This window comes from Oncorhynchus kisutch, linkage group LG8 (genome assembly GCF_002021735.2).
Source record: "Oncorhynchus kisutch isolate 150728-3 linkage group LG8, Okis_V2, whole genome shotgun sequence".
NCBI classification, from domain to species: Eukaryota; Metazoa; Chordata; class Actinopteri; order Salmoniformes; family Salmonidae; genus Oncorhynchus; species Oncorhynchus kisutch.
In genome coordinates, this window is record NC_034181.2 from 41,103,984 (window position 1) to 41,125,789 (window position 21,806).

At 43.1% G+C, this 21,806-nt stretch overlaps 1 protein-coding gene across 1 annotated transcript; it reads left to right on the forward strand.

Moving 5' to 3' along the window:
* The first annotated feature begins 2,105 nt into the window (after positions 1-2,105).
* pes (pescadillo) lies at positions 2,106-20,105 on the forward strand. The gene is made up of 15 exons (XM_020489534.2): positions 2,106-2,285; positions 2,849-2,928; positions 3,183-3,336; positions 3,482-3,591; positions 5,672-5,843; positions 8,378-8,467; positions 12,535-12,651; positions 12,965-13,042; positions 13,248-13,337; positions 15,006-15,136; positions 15,310-15,435; positions 16,179-16,363; positions 17,482-17,624; positions 18,111-18,296; positions 19,511-20,105. The coding sequence occupies exons 1-15, from the start codon at positions 2,262-2,264 to the stop codon at positions 19,592-19,594; spliced, it is 1,770 nt and encodes a 589-aa protein (XP_020345123.1). The 5' UTR covers positions 2,106-2,261; the 3' UTR covers positions 19,595-20,105.
* The last annotated feature ends 1,701 nt before the right edge of the window (positions 20,106-21,806 follow it).

The following is a 21,806-nucleotide window of genomic DNA, read 5'->3' on the forward strand; positions in this document are numbered from 1 at the left end:
AGATGTTCTGAAAGAGCTGCAAAACCTGGACCCGTACAAATCAGCTGGGCTTGACAATCTGGACCCTCTATTTCTGAAACTATCTGCCACCATTGTCGCAACCCCTATTACCAGCCTGTTCAACCTCTCTTTCATCTCGTCTGAGATCCCCAAGGATTGGAAAGCTGCCGCAGTCATCCCCCTCTTCAAAGGGGGAGACACCCTGGACCCAAACTGTTACAGACCTATATCCATCCTGCCCTGCCTATCTAAGGTCTTCGAAAGCCAAGTCAACAAACAGGTCACTGACCATCTCGAATCCCACCGTACCTTCTCCGCTGTGCAATCTGGTTTCCGAGCCGGTCACGGGTGCACCTCAGCCACACTCAAGGTACTAAACGATATCATAACCGCCATCGATAAAAGACAGTACTGTGCAGCCGTCTTCATCGACCTTGCCAAGGCTTTCGACTGTCAATCACCATATTCTTATCGGCAGACTCAGTAGCCTCGGTTTTTCGGATGACTGCCTTGCCTGGTTCACCAATTACTTTGCAGACAGAGTTCAGTGTGTCAAATCAGAGGGCATGCTGTCCGGTCCTCTGGCAGTCTCTATGGGGGTGCCACAGGGTTCAATTCTCGGGCCGACTCTTTTCTCTGTGTATATCAATGATGTTGCTCTTGCTGCGGGCGATTCCCTGATCCACCTCTACGCAGACGACACCATTCTATATACTTTCGGCCCGTCTTTGGACACTGTGCTATCTAACCTCCAAACAAGCTTCAATGCCATACAACACTCCTTCCGTGGCCTCCAACTGCTCTTAAACGCTAGTAAAACCAAATGCATGCTTTTCAACCGGTCACTGCCTGCACCTGCATGCCCGACTAGCATCACCACCCTGGATGGTTCCGACCTAGAATATGTGGACGTCTATAAGTACCTAGGTGTCTGGCTAGACTGCAAACTCTCCTTCCAGACTCATATCAAACATCTCCAATCGAAAATCAAATCAAGAGTCGGCTTTCTATTCCGCAACAAAGCCTCCTTCACTCACGCCGCCAAGCTTACCCTAGTAAAACTGACTATCCTACCGATCCTCGACTTCGGCGATGTCATCTACAAAATGGCTTCCAACACTCTACTCAGCAAACTGGATGCAGTCTATCACAGTGCCATCCGTTTTGTCACTAAAGCACCTTATACCACCCACCACTGCGACTTGTATGCTCTAGTCGGCTGGCCCTCGCTACATATTCGTCGCCAGACCCACTGGCTCCAGGTCATCTACAAGTCCATGCTAGGTAAAGCTCCGCCTTATCTCAGCTCACTGGTCACGATGGCAACACCCATCCGTAGCACGCGCTCCAGCAGGTGTATCTCACTGATCATCCCTAAAGCCAACACCTCATTTGGCCGCCTTTCGTTCCAGTACTCTGCTGCCTGTGACTGGAACGAATTGCAAAAAATCGCTGAAGTTGGAGACTTTTATCTCCCTCACCAACTTCAAACATCAGCTATCTGAGCAGCTAACCGATCGCTGCAGCTGTACATAGTCTATTGGTAAATAGCCCACCCTTTTCACCTACCTCATCCCCATACTGTTTTTATTTATTTACTTTTCTGCTCTTCTGCACACCAATATCTCTACCTGTACATGACCATCTGATCATTTATCACTCCAGTGTTAATCTGCAAAATTGTAATTATTTGCCTACCTCCTCATGCCTTTTGCACACATTGTATATAGACCCCCCCTTTGTTTTCTACTGTGTTATTGACTTGTTAATTGTTTACTCCATGTGTAACTCTTTGTTGTATGCTCACACCGCTATGCTTTATCTTGGCCAGGTCGCAGTTGCAAATGAGAACTTGTTCTCAACTAGCCTACCTGGTTAAATAAAGGTGAAATAAAAAATAAAAAAATAAAATAAAAATTTCTACAATGTAGAATATAGTAAAAATAAAGAAAACCCCTTTTGACTGGTTGTGTGTATTTGAATGAATTATGAATGAATTCTTCAAAATCCAACTTACTTCCAATGAATAGATAGACACACTAAATTTGACTGATTTACTTTTATGTTTTAGGTCTTTTATATTCAGGCCTTAAAATGGACAGCTTGAGGTGTCGGGGTCCTGCGAGTTTATTCCGCGCATGTCACACAACACGTGCATCAGCCACGGTATTTTTTCGTAGTGGTTGTGTTTACATGATTGTCGAGAGAAGTAAAGCAAAAAAAAGTATTTTATTAGAATAACACGAAAATATCTATTGTAAATGGGGGGTCTACAGAAAAAGAAGGTAAGGTTGTCACTGTCTGTCAAATTAATTGTCCAACGATTTTGCTAGCTACGTAAAGCTAAAGTTGGCTACAGTAGTTTATCTGAGCACAGCATTAAATAGCTATGATTTTACTTTAGGCCTAACATGTTTAGGTAGCTGTTACTAGTTAGCTGTAAAACTATAATCTTGCTAATAATAACATTTTTGTAATAGATTGCTTGCATGAAACACGTCTTTTGTACTCAACTATTGTAGTTTACGTCGGTCTAGTCTTGTTATATGCCGTTGATGCAGATTGTTTTCAACACTTCTATACTAGCTAGTTAACGTTGGCCTAGCTGCTAACATTAACGTTAGTACGGTACATTTTCACCTGGTGAATTAAAAAAGACAATAGTACTAAATAGTGATAAAAGATGCGCAGAACATGGTCAGCGTCATGCTTTTTGCGAATTAGTATGGTTACACGTGTTGTAAAAATCTAAGAATGACATCCTCCCTAAAAGCCAGGTTTCTCCAATACCCCACATCTTTTACTGTCTTCATGTCTTGTGAGTAACTGTAAACCCATTTGTATTCAGTATGAGAGGGGCTCTGCCACCAACTACATCACACGGAACAAAGCCCGCAAGAAGCTGCAGCTAAGCCTGGCAGATTTCAGGTACTGGGTAACGTTACCACTAACCCACCACAACTTGGGTGGTATTCATTAGTACACACTGTCGCAAAAGTTTTACAATGGAAAATACGTGTTTTGTGAGTTGTAGGCCCTCCTTATTCCAGTCTGTTTTCTTCCCTATAGTGTCTAGTGTAAACAGCCATGTACTCTGGTTGTGAATGTAATTGCATGGTTGCCTCTGGTATTAGTTTCTGCTATGCCAAATTGAGTCTGCATCTTTGTCCTGTGTTCCACAGACGCCTGTGTATTCTGAAAGGCATCTACCCTCATGAGCCTAAGCACAAGAAGAAGGTGAACAAGGGTTCCACGGCCCCCCGCACATTCTACCTGTTCAAAGACATCCGGTTCCTCCTGCACGAGCCCATCGTTCGAAAGTTCAGAGAGTACAAGGTAATGTTTTATACAAGTGTTTTGACTACTATACAGACGTCTTTGTTTATTGAAATTTTTGTACCGGGCTGAATTTTCAGTCCACTATTTTCAAATCAAGGGGCAAATCTAGTAAGGCTGCCTTGTCCTGTTCTGTCTCTGGTAGGTGTTTGTGCGTAAACTGAGGAAGGCATATGGAAAGGCGGAATGGACAGGGGTGGAGAGACTGAGAGATAACAAGCCTGGCTACAAACTGGACCACATCATCAAGGAGAGGTGATGTCTCAATCCACTGCAGTGCCAACTGCAAACAGGAGATGGCAATGTTGAGCATACAATTACATACACTGAATGTTCAAAATATTAGGAACATTTGCCTCTTTCCATGACTGTGAATCCAGGTATAAGCTCTGATCCCACCTGTAAAATCCACTTCAATCGGTGTAGATGAAGAGACAGGTTAAAACTGCCATTCAGAGGGTGAATTTTAAATTTATTTTACCTTTATTTAACCAGGCAAGTCAGTTAAGAACAAATTCTTATTTTCAATGACGGCCTAGGAACAGTGGGTTAACTGCCTGTTCAGGGGCAGAAAGACAGATTTTGTACCTTGTCAAGTCGGGGGTTTGAACTTGCAACCTTCCGGTTACTAGTCCAACGCTCTAACCACTAGGCTACCCTGCCGCCCCATTGGGCAATACAAAATATTTAAGTGCCTTTTGAACGGGGTATGGTGAAAGGTGCCAGGTGCACCTTTGTGTCAAGAACTGCAACGCTTCTGGGTTTTTCACGCTCAACCGCTTCCCGTGTATATCAAGAATGGTCCACCACCCAAAGGACATCCAGCCAACTTGACACAACTGTTGGAAGCATTGTAATCAATCTGGGCCATGATCCCAGTGGAATGCTTTTGACATCTTGTAGAGTTTGTCCCGATGAATCGAGGCTGTTCTGAGAGAAAATGGGGGAGCAACTCAATATTAGGAAGGTGCTCAGGGAATAGAAAATAGGCAGTGACTGCCAATACTCACTTTTTGCTCCCGCCTATCTGGAAGCCTTTTCCTCATAGCTAAGGATCTGGATCATGTTCTGTGCATGTTATTTTACGCACACTATGTAGGGCTGGGCGGTATACCGTATTTTACGATATACCGGTATTGATTCATGGACCGTTTTGGGTTTTTACTTTACCATCTACATCTCTAGTTGCATGTTATAGTTTACTCCGCTACTTGAGTTCTCTCTCCACTCTCTCTCTCCATGCTACTTACCACACAGAACTTGCCATGCCCACTGTCACTCAAGGAGTGCCCTTTTTGTTGGTCGAGTACGAGGCACTTGCGTTCAGTTTGCCTGGCCAATGCAGCGATGTTGATGACTACAATGCTTTTTAATACAAATCCATAAGCATCCTATAATTGCACAATTAAATTCTTTATCTGCAAAAACACTAGTTTGTTATTTCTTAGCACATTGTGGCTAAGTCGTGTTAGCTGCTAATCGCTAGTAAGCTGGCTAAATGTACTGAGTCAGACTAAACAGAGCTAGCTATAGAGCCTGATAATACCAGTGACGGTGTAGGCCTAAATCAGCATGTTGATTGTGCAACAGTATCTTCTAAATGAAAGAGGAGTATGCACAGCATAAACATGTTAGCTACATGAAGTAGTGAAGATAACGTTTTAATGTTGCCAAAGATTATAGGGTCCCCTTGGAAGCACTAACCAACACTTTGGTTCCTACCCTGTCACAATAACTCCGGCATTTTCATTTGTTGTCTTGTCAATTAACACTGTATTCAAAGTGCCCATATCCTTGTCTCATCACTCACCAGCGACTCCTGTGGCGGGCCGGGTGCAGTGCGCGCTAACCAAGGTTGCCAGGTGCACAGTGTTTCCTCCGACACATTGGTGCGGCTGGCTTCCGGGTTGGATGGCGCTGTGTTAAGAAGCAGTGCGGCTTGGTTGGGGTTGTGTGTCGGAGGACGCATGACTTTCAACCTTCGTCTCTCCCGAGCCCGTACGGGAGTTGTAGCAATGAGACAAGATAGTAGCTACTAAACAATTGTATACCACAAAATTGGGGAGAAAAGGGGGTAAAATTCAACAACAAAAACATGATAGGGAAGCAGCACTGGGAGCACTGAGCAGAAGCTATGAATGCAGCAGAGTGGGCAGCAGCTATGTAACAATAAAAATCCTGCACATGCACAGAGGTCTCCATATCAATAGCCATGGCAAGTCATAAGATCTCTGTGGTGTTGAGCCCTGTTTACGGCTCATGTCAACACATAACATTTGTAAAGGATGTCCTACAATTCTGCTGAGGGTTATGTTCGGGTCTATTTGTGTGCCAGGTACCCCACTTTCATCGATGCCCTCCGTGATATCGATGACGCCCTCTCTATGTGCTTCCTGTTCTCCACCTTTGCCCGCACGGGGAAGTGCCACGTCCAGACCATCACACTGTGCCGACGCCTCACTGTGGAGTGGATGAACTACGTAGTCACATCTCGCTCTCTCAGGAAGGTAGGAAGGAAGGACGAGACTGCAGATGTGTCCTCGCTAACATAAATAGATGGTCCTCAATAAAAATGAGTGTGGGCATGATTGATTGATTAAGTAATGATACTGACTGTTACATGTACAATAGTCTCTGAAATGGATTTAAGTCATGACAATTGTGTATACAGTGTATTCAAAGTTTTCAGACACCTTTGGCAAAACATTTCAGTTACAGCCTTATTCTAAAATTGCTTAAATATTTTTTCCCCCCTCATCAATCTACACACAGTACCCCATATTGGCACAGCAAAAATATTTTTATTAAAAACTGAAATATCACATTCAGACCCTTTACTCAGTACTTTGTTGAAACACCTTTGGCTGCGATTACAGCCTCGAGTCTTCTTGGGTATGAAGCTACAAGCTTGGCACACCAGTATTTGGGGAGTTTCTCCCACTCTTCTCTGCAGATCCTCTCAAGCTCTGTCAGGTTGGATAGGACCGCTATTTTCAGTTGTCTCCAGAGATATTCGATTTGGTTCAAATCCAGGCTTTGGCTAGGCCACTCAAGGACATTCAGAGACTTGTCCCGAAGCCACTCCTGCATTGTTTTGGCTGTGTGCTTAGGGTCGTTGTCTTGTTTGAAGGTGAACCTTCGCCCCCAGTCTGAGGTCCTGTGCGCTCTGGAGCAGGTTTTCATCGAGGATCTCACTGTACTTTGCTCCGTTCAACTTTTCCTCAATCATGACTAGTCTCCCAGTCCCTGCCGCTGAAAAACATCCCCATAGCATGATTCTGCCACCAACATGCTTCACTGTAGGGTTGGTGCCAGGTTTCTTCCAGCTGTGAAGCTTGGCATTCAGACCAGAGAGTTCAATCTTGGTTTCATCAGACCATATAATCTTGTTTCTCATGGTCTGAGAGTCTTTAGGTGCCTTTTGGCAAACTCCAAGCAGGCTGTCATGTGCCTTTTACTGAGGAGTGGATTCAGTCTGGCCACTCTACCATAAAGGTGTGATTTGGTGGAGTGCTGCAGAGATGATTGTCCTTTTGGAAGGTTTTCCTATCTCTACAGAGGAACCCTGGAGCTCTGTCAGAGTGACCATTGGGTTCTTGGTCACCTCCCTGACCAAGGCCCTTCTCCCCTGATTGCTCAGTTTTGCTGGGCGGCCAGCTCTAGGAATAGTCTTGGTGGTTCCAAACTTCTTTTGTTTAAGAATGATGGAGGCCACTGTGTTCTTGGATGTTCAGTGCTGTAGAATTCTTTGGGGTGTCTTTCCCCAGATTGGTGCCTTGACACAGTCCTGTCTCAGAGCTCTACAGGTAATTCCTTCAACCTCATGGTTTGTTTTTTTTCTCTGACATGCACTGTCAACTGTGGGACCTTATATAGACAGACAGGTGTGTGCCTTTCCAAATCATGTCCAATCAATTGAATTTACCACAGGTGGACTCCAATCAAGTTGTAGAAACATCTCAAGGATGATCATTGGAAAAAGGATGCACCGGAGCTCAATTTCGAGTCTCATAGCAAAGGGTCTGAATACTTGTATAAATTAGGTATTTGTTTTTTATTTTTAATACATTTGCAAAAAAAATCTAAAACCTGCTTATGCTTTGTCATTATGGGGTATTGTGTGTAGATTGAAGGGGTCTGAATACTTTCCGTATGTACTGAACAATAATATAAATGCAACATGCAACAATTTCAAAGATTTTACGGAGTTACAGTTCATATAAGGAAATCAGTCAATTTAAAGACATTTATTAGGCCTAATCTGTGGATTTAACATGACTGGGCAGGGGTACAGCCATGGGTGGGCCCGGGAGGGCTTAGGCCCACCTACTGGCTGGGCCTGGCTCCCCAAACAGAATATGTTTTTACATACAAGGGCTTCATTACATACACACACACTCCTCAGGACCTCTCCAACGCCGCCTCAAATGATCCTGCAGGTGAGGAAGCCAGATGTGGAGGTCCTAGGCTCGCGTGCTTACACGTGGTCTGCGGTTGTGAGGCTGGTTGCCAAATTCTCTAAAATAATAGTGGGGGCAGCTTATGGTAGAAAAATGAACATTAGGTCATTAGCGCTGGTGGACATTCCTGCAGTCAGCATGCCAATTGCACGCTCCCTCAACTTGAGACATCTGTGCCATTGTGTTGGTTGACACAACTGCACATTTTAAAGTGGCCTTTTATTGTCCAGGGCACAAGGTGCACCTGTGTAATGATCATGTTTAGTCAGCTTCTTGATATGCCACACCTGTCAGGTGGATGGATTATCTTGGCAGAGGAGAAATGCCCACTAATGGCGACGTAAACAAATTTGTGCCCAAAATATATGTTTTTTTAGCTCATGACACATGGGACCAACACTTGTCGTTTATTTTTTTGTTCAGTGCACTTAGCAGTGTTAGAAGCCTAATTAAGTGTTGTGAAAGCAGTTTTGGAGTGGTTAGTTCACATTGAATTCGTCTGAATGAGATTCATGCTCTATAGCAAAGAGAATAACTGATATTCCGCAGTACACTTGACATGGTTTTGCTTTCCCTGGCAGGTTTTCCTCTCCATCAAGGGGATTTACTATCAGGCAGAGGTCCTTGGACAGCTCATCACCTGGCTCGTGCCCTACCAGTTTGCCCATGATGTAAGTGCTGAGTCACATCACAGCAGTTCAAATAGACATTTTGTATTTTTATTTTTTTATTTTATTTATATACTTTGAATTTGTATAGATTTTGCCACTATGTACAGAAATTCACCATAGTAAAATGTATACAAAAAAATACATGCAAAAGACCGGGGTTCAGGGATATGTTGTGTACAATATTCACATCACCAACGTACATACAGTTATGTCATAACCACATTTAGTAGTTAATGTCCCATTACTGAGCCTCAAACCATATCAATTTCTCTCAAACTGGTTTTCCCTTATTTCTTAACAAATAAGATATCTTTTCCATATTGACTTATTGTATAATGGCTAACCAATCATCTAGTTTGGGAGGATCTGATTTATACCATTCTTTATAGCTTTCTTACTAGCTGCAAGAAGGTTCCTAATCATTATACTATTCACATGCTCTTATTTCATCCTGTACATTTCCTAGGTAGACAACCAGAGCAAGTCCTAGGCACACCATCCTAGCCCAGGATGTCTTTAATAGTAGAACACACGTTATCCCAAAACACTTTTTTTTTTGCATTTCCAGAAGATATGATAGTGGTTAGCTCCCATGTGTCCACACATTCTCCAACACATTTGTTGCGTACAAAGTTCACTCATAATTTTATCTGTAATAAAGAATCAATTCAGGTTCTTCCAACGTAACTCTGTCCATATTTTTGAGTTAGTGGTTGCCTGTTGTGTTGTACACACTCTTCATCTTCTGAGATTTAAAGTGGATTCATTTTTCAAAAATGTCCTTGCTCTACAACAGAGTTCTTTACTTTCTATCAAGCCTTGGTACAATACTGAGATTACCCTACTTGCCTTATATGCTTTACTAATTGCTCTCAAAACTCAATTTTAGTCCATGGTTGAGTTTATATGCTTTAGCTCCTTTGAGATAGTAATCCACTTAACTGTTTAGTATCTAAAAAATCCTGGTTCTGTATGTTGCCTTTAGATCCTGAAAACACAATCTTCCCATTCTCAACAGTGGTACACAATGCTGTTAAACCCTGATTAACCCAATGTTTAAAACTCTGATCATATGTGCCAGATTTAAATTTGACATGTGCATATCTCATCATAATAATTATTCTCTCCAATTTTGTGTTTCCAGACCATATCAAACCGAATATCTAACGTGAATGTTGTTATTGGGTCCAGTATGTCCTCCATGGTCTTAAATAGTTCCCTATCTCCCACCAACGTTTGGGTTGGCTTTCCCGTTATGCTCCTCTCTATATCCTTCCATATTGCACAGTAACTTTGATCACACCATTAAACTATGGATCTGAGTTGTGCTGCATAGACATATTCTCAGGTTGGGTAGTGCCCTCTCTCTTCTATCCTTGGGAAGTTGCAATGTGCAGTATCTAATCCTAGGTTTCTTTGCCATCCCAGATAAATCTCGATATCAGTTTTTCCCATACCCTATATTGACTTTGAGGTATTATAATTGGAAGAGATTGAAATAAGTACAATATTCACACTTCTATTCTGGAGTTGAAATCCATTTGTACTATGGACCATCTCAAAACACCTCTCTTGATCTACATTTTATATGGTTGTAGTTCGCTTTATATCTTCGAGGGAATTCCACTTCCACAAATTTGGTGTTCATTTCTGGAGAAGGAGAAGTTAAATGTCAGGATCTGTGTTTTTAAGCACATTCAATTTATATCCAGAGTAATGACCATATTCCTGTAATAGATTCATCAGCTTAGGGAAACTTGGCTCTGGGTTATTCAAATACACTATGACATTATCTGCAAATAGTCCAATGATGTTCCTCTTCTCCCACAGTGAAAACCCCTAGGTTCTCTCTCTAATTGCCTGCGCTAGAGGCTATATATACAGGGTGAAAAGTGTGGGCGACAAGCAACAACCCTGTCATGTGCCCCTTTGAGGTTAATCTTGTTTGTCAAATTCCCATTCACCTTTTTATTCCAGCTTTCGGATTCTGATAAATGACTGATTCATAGAAATGTCCTATTCACACAAACGCCTTCTCTGCATCTAGGCTAACCAAAGCTTCACTTTTCTCCAATTTTTGAATAGCATTGATAAAATGTAAAGTCCTTCTTAATATTGTCTTGTGTTTGACAACCCTTAATGAATCCAGTTTGGTCTTAATCAATCATATCTGGCATGAACTTCTCAAATCTCTTGGATATAATTGAGGTATAGAGTTTATAATATACATTGAAAATTGACAGGCAGTAGCTATTACATTATTTCTTTGCCTTTGGTTATTGAAATAATAGCTTCCTTCCACGCTGGTGGAGTAAGGCCCTCATACAAGGTCCAATTGAAAGGTGATCTAAGCAATGGGGTCAATTCCGCAAAGGTTTTGTACCACTCTGATAGGAATATGTCGCTCCCAGAATATGTTTTTAACTCTAACTGCACTCACTATCCCTTCCTCTATAATGGGTGCCGTGAGCATAATGGGTGCCGTTTTTTTCCCAATAAATGGCAAATTTAGAGAATTGAGAAACTACTTCATTATATCCTCGTCTGCTGTGGGTGTTTGAGTATACATGTTTTTGTAATAGCCCTCAAATATATATGCGCTATCAAATTGTATTTGGCACATGCACCGAATACAACGGGTGTAGACCTTTCCGTGAATTGCTTACTTACAAACCCGTAACCAACAATGCAGTTCAAGAAATAGTTTAGAAAATATATTTTTTCAATCATAATTTAACACGAGAAAATTACATAACAACAATAACGAGTCTATATACCGAGTCAATGTGAGGGGGTACAGGTTAGTCGAGTTAATTTGTATGTGTTGGTAGGGGTAAAGTGACTATGCATAGATAATAAGCAGCGAGTAGCAGCAGTGTAAAAACTAAATCAAATCAAATTGTCACATGCGCTGAATACAACACCTTACAGTGAAATGCTTGCTTACATATATAACATAGTGATGGAGCAACAATAAAATAACAGTAGCGAGGCTATTTACAGGGGGTTCCGGTACAATGTGCGGGGGCACCGGTTGGTCTAGGTAATTGGGGTATTATGTACGTGTAGGTAGAGGTAAAGTGACTATGCATGGATAATAAACAGTGTCGCAGCGGCGTAAAAATGGGGGGGTGGCGTGGGGACAATGCAAATAGTTCCAGGTAGCCATTTGATTAACTGTTCAATGGCTTGGGGGTAGAAGCTGTTAAGAAGCCTTTTGGACCTAGACTTGTTGCTCCGGTACCGCTTGCCGTGCGGTAGCAGAGAGAACAGTTTATGATTTGGGTGACTGGAGTCTATAAAATAATAATAATTGTGGCCTTCCTCTGACACTGCCTGGTCTTGACAAAGCAGTATATACTTTGTGTCGGACTCGTGGTTATGGTCATGGGTCAGTGTTTAATTTGTCTACTTTGTGGATCTCTTATCTTACCAAATACAAAATATATCTGTGTATTTGTCTATCTAGCAGTCTTGTAGCTTTACCGCCTCCCCTCATGAATTCTGTTTAAATTATTGTTACTAAGAATATAATCTATTTTTCTCCTTGTTTCTTTAAATTGTTGTGGGTCAAGTGATATTTTCTTTTTGTTCCATACCTTTCAACTCCTTAATCAAATTCTGATATAGCCAATCTAGCTTTCTTCTGGAATGTTGTGAGTGTGATTTTAGTTTTGCACAAAGGACAACCTTCACTGCATCCCATAGAATATTAGGATTCAACTTATTGTTTTCCTCTATACATCTCCTTGTTTTTATTTGGTTTACCATTGAATGTGAGAATTTTGAACAAGGCCATCTTAGATGTTTAGATGTATGCCCATAGAAATTATACTATGGTCTGATACATCAGATATCCCAAACACACATTCCTTCACACTGTGCTTATAGAAAGTAATCAATCTGAGAATGGAGTGAGAGACATTGCTTGATGGCTAATTTAAGTTGATGCTGTTAATTGTGGGTAAATTAGAGGAACTTGATAAGTGTACGTGGCAATGGCTCTCCTCAACATTGACTCTACAATGCAACCTTTCAGGCTTAATTATCTATCCTTTCTCCCCCAGCACCCAACAGATGTGGACTACAGAGTAATGGCCACCTTCACAGAGATGTACACAACCCTCTTTGGCTTCATTAACTTCCGCCTCTACCAGACCCTCAACCTGGTCTACCCGCCCAAGGTAACCCAGTACCTGGACTTAACTTGCATCGTGTTCATTACGCAACAAGCGGAAGAAAACGGACGGAAACGGGAGGGCTACCGGAAGTCAAATTAGAAATGCTTGTTTTTGTTTTCCGTTGCATTTTGCTACAGTGTGCCCTAATGAATACGATCCCGTAGAACCATTTCAGCCATCTCACGTCACAAGCGGCACCTTTTTCGTAACTATGTTCTTTTTGTAGATTAACATTATATTGTCTTGTAATATACAGAGATCATTGGCCTGCTATTTGTTGTCTGTCTGCGCTGTGGCTAACTACCCATCTCTCCAGCTGGACAGCAAAGCTGAGTCGGAGCTGAAGGCAGAGCATGAGGAGGACTACGCTATGGACTCAGAGAGCTACTTGGAGGTGGGCCTTTTCATCACTGTTATGGATTGATACAACTTAATGAGTAAACTAAATATTAACTTGAGGATTCCTGTATATGTCGGACAGGACGACATCCCTCTTTATTGATCTGGGCTACCAGCCCGTCCTTGATGGTACTCTATCAGTAGAAATGTGTTTTTAAGCTGTGTGTAAACTGAACCTGTGAGTTTCATGTGCTCAACAGAAACTGTCAGCCCTGAGTGCCAGCCTGGCACGGGTGGTCGCCACCGCAGAGGAGGAGGAGAACCAGCTGGACCTTTTCCCTACCGAGGGGGTAAGGAGACATAGTAAATTAGCTACCAGGTGGTCAGGACTGTGTTATGACCAATGCCTCCCACGTTCACCTTTCATTCCTTCCATTTAGAAAGCCCTTTTTTATTTTTTTATTTTTTTTATTTTTTTTTATTTCACCTTTATTTAACCAGGTAGGCTAGTTGAGAACAAGTTCTCATTTGCAACTGCGACCTGGCCAAGATAAAGCATAGCAGTGTGAGCATACAACAAAGAGTTACACATGGAGTAAACAATTAACAAGTCAATAACACAGTAGAAAACGAAGGGGGGGTCTATATACAATGTGTGCAAAAGGCATGAGGAGGTAGGCAAATAATTACAATTTTGCAGATTAACACTGGAGTGATAAAAGATCAGATGGTCATGTACAGGTAGAGATATTGGTGTGCAGAAGAGCAGAAAAGTAAATAAATAAAAACAGTACGGGGATGAGGTAGGTGAAAAGGGTGGGCTATTTACCAATAGACTATGTACAGCTGCAGCGATCGGTTAGCTGCTCAGATAGCTGATGTTTGAAGTTGGTGAGGGAGATGAAAGTCTCCAACTTCAGCGATTTTTGCAATTCGTTCCAGTCACAGGCAGCAGAGTACTGGAACGAAAGGCGGCCAAATGAGGTGTTGGCTTTAGGGATGATCAGTGAGATACACCTGCTGGAGCGCGTGCTACGGATGGGTGTTGCCATCGTGACCAGTGAGCTGAGATAAGGCGGAGCTTTACCTAGCATAGACTTGTAGATGACCTGGAGCCAGTGGGTCTGGCGACGAATATGTAGCGAGGGCCAGCCGACTAGAGCATACAAGTCGCAGTGGTGGGTAGTATAAGGTGCTTTAGTGACAAAACGGATGGCACTGTGATAGACTGCATCCAGTTTGCTGAGTAGAGTGTTGGAAGCCATTTTGTAGATGACATCGCCGAAGTCGAGGATCGGTAGGATAGTCAGTTTTACTAGGGTAAGCTTGGCGGCTTGAGTGAAGGAGGCTTTGTTGCGGAATAGAAAGCCGACTCTTGATTTGATTTTCGATTGGAGATGTTTGATATGAGTCTGGAAGGAGAGTTTGCAGTCTAGCCAGACACCTAGGTACTTATAGACGTCCACATATTCTAGGTCGGAACCATCCAGGGTGGTGATGCTAGTCGGGCATGCAGGTGCAGGCAGCGACCGGTTGAAAAGCATGCATTTGGTTTTACTAGCGTTTAAGAGCAGTTGGAGGCCACGGAAGGAGTGTTGTATGGCATTGAAGCTTGTTTGGAGGTTTCTTTCCCAGATCTTTGTGGTTGGAGGAACTATTTGTAGCGCACCCTCGTTGTAAATTGATATTTCTGATACAAAAGTCGTCCTCGGTATTTGACGTTGGTGTTCTTTCTAAATCACTGTTAGGCAATTTGAAGATGGGATAAAAATAACTGATAGAACTAATTGCTCACAGAATGGCCACACTCTGAAAATCAGTGGGTCTACAGAGAGAGGCTTACGTTATTCCCTGACGGATATACCTCATTAGCAGTGTTAGACTGCGCAGCACTCCTCGATGGCTACAGGCTGTTTTATAAACAACATGATGCAACCAAACCACCCCACTAACTGCTTGTGTACCCTTCTAAAAGCTTTTCCTGTCTCCTTTCACCCACCCCTTCTGTCTTTTTTCAGGAGGACCAGGAGAATATGCAGGCCAGAGAGAAGGAGCAGAAAGAGCAGGAGGCCCAGAAAAGGCTTTTTGAGGGGCTCAAGTTCTTCTTGAACAGGGAAGTTCCTAGAGAGTCACTGGCTTTTATCCTGAGGTGAGAACCGCCACAGACATTATGGCACCCTGGGAAGTAAAAGCAAGCCAAAGCTTTTGGGGATGGTTTCCATGCCACACCGCACCTCAAAGGGGAGCTTTGATCCACCATGAAGTGAACCATTGTTTTTTTAAAGTAAAAAAAAAAAATCTCCATCCCTCTCTGTCTGCCAGGTGTTTTGGTGCCGAGGTGTCCTGGGACAAGTCCCTCTGCATCGGTGGCACCTATGAAGTGACCGACGAGACAATCACTCATCAGATTGTAGACAGGCCTGACATGGACAAGCAGTACATTAACAGGTGAAGGGAACCCGACGGTTCATATCACTTTATCTGCACTCATTGCAGTCGTTGCCAATGTCTTGCCATTCATTCAATCTTTGCATGAATGATCTTTGAAAAAAAGAATACAACCCCCGCCCCTCGTTCAAATCACAATTTTATTTCAGCCAGGGCTATTTTCCAGACCCAAGTGTTTTGTTGCCCGGCTGCTAACTGTTGCTCTGGTTGGGGGGTTTCCTTCTCCTTCAGTCCCCCCTCCGAGATGGGCTCAGCTCATCCCCACAATGCCCCCTTTCAAAGGGCCTCTTCCTGCTCTGGCCGCTCAAAGGCCCCTGTTATCCAGGGCTTCCAGGGGGTGGAGTCTGTGGGCAGAGCCACGTGTGACAGTTCTTGTCCCCTTTATCGCTCTTCGTAGAGCTTAGCTTTAAACAGGGTACATAATGCCGACACTATGGGCCTACTAACCCTGTCCAGACCTTTATGTCTTCAGCTGTTGCCAATTCAATGTGTGAATGGTCTCAAATATTTTTGGAATGTTTAAATGTTACATTCAAAGGTGGGTTGACTGACTGTAGTCCCAAAGGTGCAAACTCCGCCCATCTGGCACTCCAGACCATCTGGATCAAACACTTAAAGTATTTGAAAGAAGACGGCTATTATTTGAAACCAGTTTGATCCATATCTGTGTAGAAACCTTGGTCGTAAAGGAGGCAGGCAGGTGTGTAACTAACCTTGTGCCTGGTGGTCGTGTCCTGCTCCAGGTACTACATCCAGCCCCAGTGGGTGTTTGACTCCGTCAACGCCCAGATGCGCCTGCCCGTTGAGGACTACTTCCTGGGGACGACGCTGCCGCCCCACCTCTCGCCCTTCGTGGAGGAGAAGGACGGCGACTACGTGCCCCCGGAGAAGTTAAAGCTCATGGCCCTACAGCGGGGGGAGAAGCCCGGTAAGAGCCGAGCAGACCTGGACTCTGATCAAAAGTAGTGCACTGTAGAAGGGAATAGGGTGCCATTTTCCTATGCAACCTACAGTTAACCGCTAAAATAAAAGACATTTTACCAAAGTGTCTCTTAATAGGGCTTTGGGCTCATTGCTTCAATGCACCTTGGCATAGATTCTCAAAGTATCTGGAACTCTATGGGAGGGATGCGACGCCGTTCTTCCACAAGAGATTACATCATTTGGTGTTTTGAAGTGGAAACCTGTCTCCAGTGCCGCTCTAGAATCTCCCATAAGTGTTCAATTGGGTTGAGATCTGATGACTGAGGCGGCAATGGCATATGGATTACATCATTTTCATGCTCCTCAAACAATTCAGTGACTACTCGTAGGGCCCAGATCGAACCCAGATTTTAAAACGGAATAAATTGTTTGAACAAAATAAAATCATCTAAAATGTATTGAACTTATTAGAAAATGGATTAATTTGCCAAATATTATTATCATAAGACATTAACAAAATGCATCAGTGATTTGTATTTTCCTTTCTGAACATTCTGCCCATCTGTGTGCGTGTTTGTCTGCCACTATTTGTAGCCGTTAGCGATGAGTCTTAATGTAATGACAAGCGTCTTCTGGTAGATGGAAAAACCTTCTCAATTAAATGTTTACTACATTTAATATGATTATTTGCATCAATTCAGTGGCCATTTCTTTAGCAAACTCTGCAATCACATGAGCGCCACAGAAACATCACTAACCAACGGTCTCTGGCTGGTGCGCATTTTAATCCACATTTCCTCGGTCTCCTGATTGTTGTTTAAGCATTGTTGTGGACTTGGAACATGTTGTGGAATTGGAACATCCAATTTTGTGGATGGGGGCATTGTCATCCTATAGGGGCATAGCCATGGTGGCCAAAATAATGGCCTGCTAAGCATTTTTATACATGACCCTAAGCATGATGGGATTGTAATTCCTTAATTAACTCAGGAACCACACCTGTGTGGAAGCGCCTGCTTTCAATATACTTTGTGTCCCTCTCTGCTTCACATGTTTCTGCACCTGCATGATGTATGTTGCGTTGAACTAAAATGTTCAACCATTTTTTTCTTTAAATATCAGTACAAGAGGATGATGAAGAGGAGGAGGAGGAGGATGATGAAGAGGAGGAGGAGGAGGATGAAGAGGAGGATGATGTGGACGATGAAGAGTTGACCGAGGAGAAGAATCTGAAGAAGATGGAGGGTACGCGAGCCCAGGGCAAGGTGAGAGAATCCTAGCAGTCTCTACACCAGGGTTCCACAACTGGTGGCCCACGGGCAGAATTTGGCCTCGGGTGATTTGATCTGCCCCATCCCAAGTTTTCAACAAAATATATACATTTAAAGTCCGCCACAAGTGGTTTTAATTTTGAAGAAAACAATAATAAATAGTATTTTCTCGCATTATAGAGAAAGGTATTTGATTGTATAGAAATTTTATGCAAGGTTTTGAAATTGTTTTAGTCAAATATTATATCAGTTTGGGTTTCTTCTGGTCAATTTGCAGTCTACAAGTTATTTAGAATTATGTTCCTGACCTTCTGCTCAAGAATCTTCCCGTGGCAGAATGTAGATGACCCTTGCTCTCCAGTTTCACCATCTGAATGGCCTGTTTCATTTAACATAAAACATTATCGTAGGGCGTAGTGCACTATAGAGTGCCATTTTGGACACACCCTTAGATGTCTCTTTTCTCTCCTATCCCCGCAGACTTTGGCGGTGAAGGTGACCCCCGGCAAAGTGAAACCCTGGGAAACTGGTTCCGTGGGGAACAAGGTGCGCCTTGAGCAGGAGGAGAAGGCAGAGGAGAAGCGTCTGGCCATCATGATGATGAAGAAGAAGGAGAAGTACCTGTACGACAAGATCATGTTTGGCAAGAAGAGGACGACCCGAGAGGTGAGTTCCCTCCGCTGCGCACCGGCCAAACTGACAAGGCACATCACATGCCATCACTGCGTCCCTTTGCCTGTCGATGGAGATATTTACATAGGAACAGGGCTGTGAAAAAGTATTTCCCCCTTTCTGAATTTTCTCTGTTTTAGTGTAATTTTTTACCTTGAGTTGTCAGATCTTCAACTAAAACCTAATATTAGATAAACCTGAGGGAATAACACAAACATTTAAGTTTTTTTGTTTTAATATTTTAAAGTGATGTAATACCTAATGCCCCTGTATGAAAAAGTAATTGCCCCCTTACACTCAATAACTGGTTGTGCCAACTTTAGCTGCTATGACTCCAACCAAACGCTTCCTCTAGTTGTTGATCAGTCTCTCACGTTGCTGTGGAGGAATTTTGTCCCACTCTTCCATGCAGAACTTCTTTAACTCAGTGACATTTGGGGGTTTTCGAGCATAACCTGCACTTTCAGGTCCTGCCACATCTCAATCAAGAAAATGATCCAAAACACACATGCAAGTCTACATCAGAATGGCTGTAAAGCTACACATTTCAAGTTTGAATGGCCAAGTCAAAGTCCAGACCTAAACCTGATTTTGAGATGTTGTGGCAGGACCTGAAATTAGTAATTTATGCAACAACAAAAAACTGATTAACTCTGGAACCACATGTGTAAGGGGGCAATTACCTGTTCACATGGGCATTGGTTCCTTCTTAAATTTGTTTACTAAATAAATCAAATATCACATTTTGTTATTTGTTCATGTTCACTCATGTTTCCTATCTAATATTAGGTTTTAGTTGAAGGTCTAACAATTGGTGTCAAAAATGGAGAAAGTCCGAAAGGGGACAAATACTCTTAACGGCACGATAGATAGACGCAGCACATTACTGTGTTAGACCCATCAGTACATTTGCCTCGGGAACAGCTAGTCTCACAGCCGTATTAATATACATGGAGGTAGAGGATCAGGCCTGACATTTTGGGATAACTGGCAGTGTACTTTCCACTAGGCTGCTATCTTTGTACCTAGTACCTACCTATTGAGCTGTAGGGATAATGATTAACAGTGTTTGAATAGCCAGGCCCTGGAAACCTTGCACGCTAAAACAATAGCCCTTTTAGAGAGCATGTGACCTTGGTTGCACACCCATGAATTCTCGAATTTACTCCACTGTTCATTAACTCATTGACTCTACTTTCCCCTCGCAGGTTAACAAACTGACGGCCAAGCGAAAGGCCCATGAAGACGCCAGCAAGGCTCAGAAGAAGCAGAAAAAAGCCAAGAAGCAGTAGTCGCTTAACTGTGGATATTCACAGTTATACTGTGGATATACTTGTGTTTTTTCTGTTGTTGTATGGTCGTCAATCATACACGGTTGAAGTCCCATGAAACTCCATAGGTTTATTCAGAAAAAGTTGGTCCCATTTAAATATGATGAGTGTTAAAACCATGTGGTCACGCATATTGGCAGGTGGAAAAGCTGGAGGAGTCACATTGTGGTGAAATATTATCCACCCTGCCTCAACCATCGCGAGGTGTCTGTTTGCATTGTTCTTGTTTGTGTGAACTCAGATATTCTGGTCAGTACTCTGTACCTGAACCCCCCCCCCCCCCCAATGATTCACCCTATTTTAATCTGACGTGTAATTAAATGTGGTTCTGAATACTTTAGTAGAATAACTTGTTGGTTTCATCAGACAAATTTAAATTTGTATGAAACTTCCCCATGAAAACATTTTGTATGCTTAAAAAGGTGACTCTTTGCTTGATATGTACTTCAAATAAATTGTTTATGGACTTTTGTTTTCGGTTCAAATTGTCCCACTTCTTTTAACTTGAGGGTGGTGGGTAAGGTGTGGCAGCAATGCACACGGTAGTGCTTAGTTACCCCTGTCAACCTAGCACTACCTGTCATTTATGTCAAATCTTTCTTTGCTTTACGTGTTAGGGCCTGTTCTCAAGACTTTCCTTCATGGAAGTTTCAGTGGTGCGGTTCCTTTGGATTAAGATTTTTGCATCACTGTCCATTGTAATGAATTACTTACCGTTACTTCTAGTCACTGCCACTGACTGGGAGTCAAATTCTGCTAGGGTTGGCGGGGCTCGAGTAATTTCTTGGTGCCGTGTAACACTGATGGTTTGTCTAGAATGATGGTTTGTTGACAACCGTAGCATGTCAGCTAAGCCTCACCCAGCTATGGACAGAAGTGACTACATAGCAGTTTAGGAGAATGGAAAAGGGTTAGGCTCTAAAGTTGTCAGCGTTATTTCCGACGTGACAACTAGATGGCGCTGTACTGGTAGCCACAACCATACAAAGCATCAGTCTCGACCAATGACTATATGAATGGACAAACCCATCGATCACGTGGCCCCATTCATTGCTATGTGAAGATAGTGCCTTTTGAAGGCAAGGATGTCAGTTTTATCAGCTAATATGGTGTTTCATGAGGTCGATTTTCAAGAAAACATGCACCGTCCAGGAAGTGACGTTGCAGGCTAGTTTGGTGCTGCCCTCTCCTTGAGTATATCCAGTTGAAGGCTGACCGTGGTGCTGCCAGTAGCAACTGAATAATCCTTAACTTCTGTGTGTTATTTTGAAAAAACTGGTTTAAGGACATCTGGTGTAATAGAAGCAATTATTGGTACCCTGATTTTCTTTTTACACAAAGATATTGACCCCCCCAAAGATTTTTCCCCGTTCACTAGAATGGGGATGCTGTTTTATTTTTAAACAATGCCAGCAGTACCGCGGTCCGCATTGACCTTCATGGCTTCAGTAAGAGCGGAGAGTCATTCTCCCCTGATCTCAACAAGCCATCAGTGTCATAACACTGTCTCTGTCTGTAAATAGCAGATGGTAGCCTTCTTGGTTTCAGATGTGCAGTTGGGCCAACTCTGATACCAGAGATGTGGAATCTGATGCCGCCACATGAGGATCGTGGCGTGGAGGTTGCCATGGTTTCACTGTTCGCTTTTCCACACGCGTGAACCGAGCTACCCATCCACCTTTGCTGCTGGACCTGTGATGTGAAAGCACAGAACGGTTTGGGTTGCCCCCCCCCCCCCCTACTTACCAGCATGCCATATCTGCATTCCACACATGCCCGCCTAGTCCGAGTCTCAGCCTGGCACTCGCCAGGACGCACCCCGTTCAACAAAAGACTGAGTGTTGAGGGGGGAAGGGTTAGAGGCAGGGTGGGATGATCAGCGTGATCCCTATGCTTTCTCCTTCTGGATTGAAAGGCTTTAGTGTGTGGAAAGTGAGGGACAGTGCCCACCTCCCTTTACTGTAATAGTCAGTGCTGTATGACAACATATTGTCACATCCCGCTTCCCAGAGTAAAATGGACTAATCAATCTTTGGCTCGTATGTCTGGATCATTCTCTATTGACACCGTGATACTGCCGTTAAATGGACGGTAGTGGTACCAAATACAGTTGTCCATATTCTCATGAGTCCAAAGAAGTCGGCAAATCTCCATTGAAAGTGCATTTTGGTCC